General features: G+C 32.4%; 1 protein-coding gene across 4 annotated transcripts; it reads left to right on the top strand.

Moving 5' to 3' along the window:
* The first annotated feature begins 358 nt into the window (after positions 1 to 358).
* On the top strand, positions 359 to 2,841 carry LOC103933806 (F-box protein FBW2). 4 transcript variants are annotated; one of them, XM_009343488.3, is made up of 3 exons: positions 359 to 516; positions 1,333 to 1,649; positions 2,010 to 2,841. In XM_009343488.3, exons 2-3 carry the CDS (start codon positions 1,342 to 1,344, stop codon positions 2,683 to 2,685), a joined length of 984 nt encoding a protein of 327 aa, XP_009341763.2. In that variant the 5' UTR covers positions 359 to 516; positions 1,333 to 1,341; the 3' UTR covers positions 2,686 to 2,841. The 4 variants fall into 4 exon arrangements, with proteins under 4 accessions (XP_009341763.2, XP_048437290.1, XP_048437292.1 ...); XM_048581333.1 differs by having other exon boundaries at positions 1,337 to 1,649; XM_048581335.1 differs by lacking the exon at positions 359 to 516 and adding an exon at positions 551 to 907.
* Positions 2,842 to 6,440: the final 3,599 nt, after the last annotated feature.

The following is a 6,440-nucleotide window of genomic DNA, read 5'->3' on the forward strand; positions in this document are numbered from 1 at the left end:
AAATATATTGTCGGAGATTTCAACTCGTATAAAAGAAAAAAAACCTCTCTCCCACTCGAAAAGCAAAAATTAAATAAAAATTGAAAAATAGATACTGAAGTTAAATAAATACGATCAGTTTTTAATGGGCAAATATCCATACACATGGATGTAATTAAATTTTCAAACTTTTTTAGAGGATGCGTTAGATGGCTAAATGACTAAAAAATCAGAAAGGGTATCTGCCATTAAAAACTCCTCGTATTTATTTAATTTTGATAGTTTTCTGTATCTATTTTTCAGTTATTTATTAATTTCTGGTTTCCAAGTGGAGGAGAGAGAGTTGGAGTGTATATATCCATTAATTAATTTAAATTAAACCCTTTAGTTTTTTTTATCTCATTTCATACGTATTTGATGACTTTTTCACCTTTGTTTTTGTTTTTACCTCTTTTGTTCTGGATTCTGCTGGTTGGTGGCAGATGGGTTTCATCTTGTAGCCTCTCTCTTCTTTGCTGAGTCTCTGCGGATAAACCGGTGAGTGGTTTGGATGATCCAAATAACAAATCCCACCTCTTCAGGGCGTTTAATCAGTTGTTGTTATGTTTTCCCATATAATTTATGTCCAATTTTCTTCGACAAGAACAAAATCCAGCAAAAAGATCAAAGATTTAATCTTTTCACATTCTGTCGAACTCGTTTGCAAAAGCAGGGAGTTCACACTACATCTTAAAGCAGCAGTTGTTGTTTCTTTGCTTCCGCGGTTACAAAATCATTAAAAAATGCAAAATTCAGAACTTAAATTTCGAATTTTTACCTCATTTCTTCAATTCTCATTTGGGTTTCGTCCCTCCTCTAGATCTGTTGATGTTCTGTCTTCTAAGTTCTAACCTCTGGATTTTGACAGAATCCTCGTTTTGTTTACATGGTAATGTTGCCGGATCTACCACAACATTTTGTTCTTAATTTTGATGAGAACTAATATGTCATTTCTCGCTGCTGTTTTTCTGTTTATGTTCTCATACAACTACTGCGGTCCGTAAATTTTGATGTTTGTTCTTTTTCTGTCTTATTTTTTTGTTTTTGTAATTCTTGTTCCGAATTTTCTTGTTTATCGGCATAGATGAACATTTTGATTTCCAGCAGTATTTATTAGTGGAAAAATATCATGAATTTACATCTACCCACGCATTGTGTATGAATCTTGATTTTGTCATGAAATTCAAGAAATTTTTTACTTTTACATGAGATTTATGTGCAAAGATCGTTTTTTTTTTTTTTTTTTTTTCAACTTTAATGGTATGGATTGACTCGGAAAACTTATTGATTTTTTTTATTATCATTTTTCTGAAGGCAGACTAGATGGAAGGGGGAAGCGATTTTCGGCATTGGGACGATTTGATTCCAGATGCATTGGGTCTGATTTTTAGCAATCTCACTCTCCAGGAGATACTGACCGTGATCCCGAGGGTTTGCCAATCCTGGAACAAGGCAGTGTTGGGGCCTTACTGCTGGCAAGAGATTGACATTGAGGACTGGAGTAACAGATGCCAGCCTCACCACCTCGATCGAATGCTTGAAATGCTGATTGCTAGAAGCTGTGGATCGCTCCGAAAGCTCACAGTTTCCAGCCTCCAAAATGACAGGATCTTCTCCCATATTGCTGAGCAGTAAGCATACTAGCAAATTTTTATCACCACAAAATTTTGTTTTCATTAAGATTTTATGATCACACATTAGTGTATATGCGGATGCTCTGTCATTTTGTTTCAGATAATTGAACATTTTGTGCAAACTGTAAACCCAATAGACTGGATTTAGTACAATTGGAACCTTCAATCATGATTATCTTCTTATATACTTGCAAATCACTGTTAATTATCAGCCGTATATTCAATGTCTTCTGTTAATGAAGGGTTGTTTTTTTTTTTTTTTTTTTTTTTGTGAATGAAGGAATAGTAGTTTTTTTATGATACAGTTGACGAATTAATGTCTTGTGATTTGAGTCCTGTTTTTCTTGGTTTTGCAAGTACTGGTTCCCTTCAGACCTTGAGACTGCCAAGAAGTGAAATTAGTGATTCTATAGTAGAAAAGACTGCTGGAAGGCTCTCTAATATCACTTTCCTGGATCTTAGCTACTGTGGCAAAATTGGTTTTCGTGCTTTAGAGGCCATCGGAAAGAACTGTAAAATGCTCGTAGCATTGTGTCGGAACATGCACCCATTGGATACAGCAGGCAAGCCTTTGCTGGATGACGAGGCTCATGCCATTGCCACCACAATGCCAAGGCTCAAGCACCTTGAGATGGCATACCATCTTATCAGCACAGGCAGTGCTCTCCAAATACTCTCGAGCTGCCGCGAGCTCGAGTTCCTGGATTTGAGAGGGTGCTGGGATGTTAAACTTGAGGACAAGTTCCTGAAAGAGAAGTACCCAAAATTGAAGGTTTTGGGGCCTCTTGTTCTGGACTACTTTGAGAGGAATGAGTGGGAAGATTGCTCGGATTTCTCCGATGCTTCTGAGTATTTGGCGTGGGAATTTGTCGCTGGTGAATTGGAGGATTACTATGACGACGACGACGACGACGAGAGTTATGCCGAGATGTGGGATGATGAAGGCAGGCTGGAGCAGCTTGAGCTGAGGTTCTATGAAGGAATTGATCACCATGAAGATGCAGGAGGAGTTGGTTGGCCTCCATCTCCTTAGTAAAATTAAAGTTTGTGTTTTTTTCTTTATTTGTCAAACTGTTTGCTTCTCTTTTTTCAAGCACTTCCTTGATGCTTCTGTTTGGAACTTATTATATCTTTTATGGATATGTATATCTTTCAATGGAAAATGAAAAGCATGGTTTGTTGAGTCTCATTTGTTTGGCCATTGCCTTGTTAGTTGATGACTTTGTGAGAATCTGTGTTGCCAATAATTGCATAAAATGGCAACCAATTTGGACTTGGTTCAGTTGAAAAAGAAAGAGTAGAAAAAGTAGATATTTCTTCTTCACCTAAACAAAAGGGTAGATTTGCAAATGATCTTTTATCATAACGGTGGAAAGAAGTTGAATCTTTACATGATAGTATGTGTTCAAATTTCATCAATGACTAACTTAACAAAATTCATCTTTGACAGGAAAAAAAAAGGTTAAATTTACTGCCTGGCCTGCATTTTCCAAGTTCGAATTTTACTTTACTGAATGAGATGGATGTCTGCATAAAGTTCAAACCTATTTTGGATAAAATAAGTTACCCCCGTATGAATTTCAAAGGATCTCTCTTTCTCTCACTCACTCATTGTGGTGAGGCTAAAGTACTTGATGGGGCCTATTGTAGAATAATTACTTTTTTTTATGTTGTACACTCCTCTTTCTATTTTTATATTCACTTGCAACACATAAAGTGATTTTTGTACACCTTTTTTCCGTTTGCACATCACATCGTTTTGTGATTTAATAAATTAATTACTTGAGGTGTAGGATAAAAAAATAAGAAACCAATGAAAAATATTTGAAAATTTTGAGTTTTAACGATAAGGACAAAATAAAGGGTAAAGTGAATAGTATCAGGATTGACTTTTTAGTGTAAAAATATGGTTTTTTGTTAAAGTAAACAGTACCTCTAGCTTTTCGTTAAAACTTTCTAAAAAAATAAGTGTGCAAAAATTATTAGGAAAACTAATGAAAATGGTTTGAAAACTTTGAGTTTTAACGATAAAGACAAAATAAAGGGTAAAGTGAATAGTATCAGGATTGACTTTTTAGTGTAAAACAGTAGTTTTTCGTTAAAGTGAACAGTATCAGAACCTTTTCGTTAAAGTTCCCAAAATTATTTTGTTTACATGATTAGTTATGTGATAAGAAAGACAGAGAGAATGTATGCAACATGTTATATGTAAGTTTCTTACACCCTACTGCTACAAGGAGAGGTATATGGTACACCGTACATATGGACGTCGACTCATCATTCATGTCATTTAGTACTACGGTCTAATAATATTTTTCTTTACTTATAATTGAGAGGCCTTATATTCGATTATCGTCAAAGACGAATTTGAACTATATTATTGCTACTTGCTAGTCTATTGTAAGGCTAAACCCACCCCTCCCCTTAATGTAAATAATATCGTTTATTAAGGCGAGATTCAAACCTAATTATTGCTAACCTATTATGAGGCTAAGCACACCTTTTCTTCTTTGTAAATAATATCATTTATTAAAATAAATAAAAAAACCCCAAAAAATGGAGAGGATATTTCGGATATTTGCAAATGAATAATGATTCTTAAACAATATGATTGTGAAAGTTGTAGTGACAGGACAACTGTCTCTTTGCTTTTTATATAATTTAATCTTCTAAAGTTAGTAATATCATACAGTTTATAATAAATAAATATTATAATGATATGATTTAGTTAATTCTGTGCGGTTGATTGTAGCATTTCTTATAATGATTATTGAAGGCCACCAAAACTTCAAATTATAACATCTTATGTGTGGCGTTGACATGGGATGGGTTGGTTCGGTTTTAAGTTCAAGTCATGACCAAACCACAACTAAGTAATGGCTTAGAAGATGTGATCGGTTCACTAATGTTGTGTTGCAGTTTCGCTAGGTTTGCGATTTAACATGCACGTATTTCCAAACAATTTTTTTTGAGTTATTTGAAATAATTATAAGAAAAAGTTATAAACCTTTTAATTTATAATAATTTATCATCAAACTACAAATTCATAACTTCTAAATACTTAATCTCATAACTCAAAATCTCAAACTTTCAATCTCATAACTTTAAATTATAAAGTACCTTGAAAAGAACAACAACAAAAATTATATGATATTTAGTCAAAAGATTTTGTATGCTACAGTAAATGAGTTTTGTAGCACACACTATATATTTGTCAAATACTAAAATTATATAATATTTAAATTTTATTAATTACGTATTTTATTATAATCGGTTTGTTCAGTTAACCAGCGGTTTGTCAAAATTGAAATCACATACTAAACCGTTATTTCCGTTTGGTTTTATAAACCGATTGGGAAAAAAAGAAAAAAAAAAAAAAAACCCCACCAAGGCAAATGGTTTAGTTTGGTGGATTTTTCAGTTTTTCAGTTTGGCCCTTCCATAAAACATGATGTGTTATTATTATTTTTTATTTATTTTCAATAAAAGTAGAGAATTATTATTGACATTTTAAAATTTTAATTGTGAACTCTAAATTTTATTTAAAAAAAAAACAATACTTTATTGGAGTGTACTATAAATTTTAAAGTACTAATAATAGTTCTCAAAATATATGATATTTAATAAAATATTTTTACAACAAGCAACATACATACATTAAAAATGCGTCATCGCAATGGACTAACCGCAATTAAATATCATCTTATCACAAATATATATATATATATATATATATATATATATATATACATATCACCCCTCCACTTAAGTAAGTTGAATATGAGACTTTCTCCAACCCAGTGACGATAATTAGATCGTTGGTCATGATGGGCTAATATTTGTTATACCAACATTTCATCAACACTTCATAACATATTTAAGGTGATATTAGGTCTCACTCTTACCTACTACTACTGTGACAGTTTAAGAAACTCTATACCGGTAGAAGATTTTTTCAACGAAACTTAAGATAAAGGACAAGGGTACTTCATATATCGGTCCTTCAACGAAATTTAATTTGTTAAAAAATACATTTTAAAAAGCACAATTTTTCTTCAAACAATACATAATATCAAATGGCATGAAAAATGAATAATTAAAACTGAAAAATAGAATGTTTAACCATTCTAAAAATCAAATCTAACAACTAAAACAGTCGTGACAATAAGAACTATGTAGCATTGAAATCACACATGAATATAACTTATAACATATTCTTGTGTGCGTGTGTGTTTGTATATATATATATATATATTGCTAAATACCAGACCGATGGTAGACATCCAATACCAACTACTTGGAAATCAACATAGCTCATAGGCCCACCCAAATTTTGAACATCACAAAAGTATGTGATTTTGGACTTTTGGAAGTTGGCTTCTTGGTTGTAAGATTAGTCATTAGAGATAATACAGAGATAGATAGCTCCCTCTTGTGTTGTTCTTTAATTTTAAGGAAAACTAATAAAAATAATTTAAAAACTTTCAGTTTTAATGATAAGGATAAAATAAAAAGTAAAGTGAATAATACTAGGATTGACTTATAACATATTCTTGTGTGTGTGTATATATATTGCTAAATTATACATGAATCAATTTTGTATTAAATACCAAACCGATGGTAGATATCCAATACCAACTACTTGGAAATCAACGTGGCTCATAGGCCCACGCAAATTTTGAACCTCACAAAAGTATGTGGTTTTGGACTTTTGGAAGTTGGCTTCTTGGTTGTAAGATTAGTCATTAGAGATAATACAGGGATTGATAATTCCCTCTTGTGTTGTCC

Source organism: the organism of the source record quoted next, unplaced genomic scaffold, assembly GCF_019419815.1.
Source record: "Pyrus x bretschneideri cultivar Hongxiangsu unplaced genomic scaffold, Pyrus_bretschneideri_v1 Contig17, whole genome shotgun sequence".
NCBI lineage: Eukaryota > Viridiplantae > Streptophyta > Magnoliopsida > Rosales > Rosaceae > Pyrus > Pyrus x bretschneideri.

What these genes read in the sequence shown, in the direction of transcription:
- LOC103933806 (XM_009343488.3), top strand. Translation starts at nt 1,342, where the DNA reads ATGGAAGGGGGAAGCGATTTTCGGCATTGGGACGATTTGATTCCAGAT. An exon ending in TTCTCCCATATTGCTGAGCA is followed by an intron (nt 1,650 to 2,009) that starts GTAAGCATACTA and finishes TGGTTTTGCAAG; the next exon opens with TACTGGTTCCCTTCAGACCT.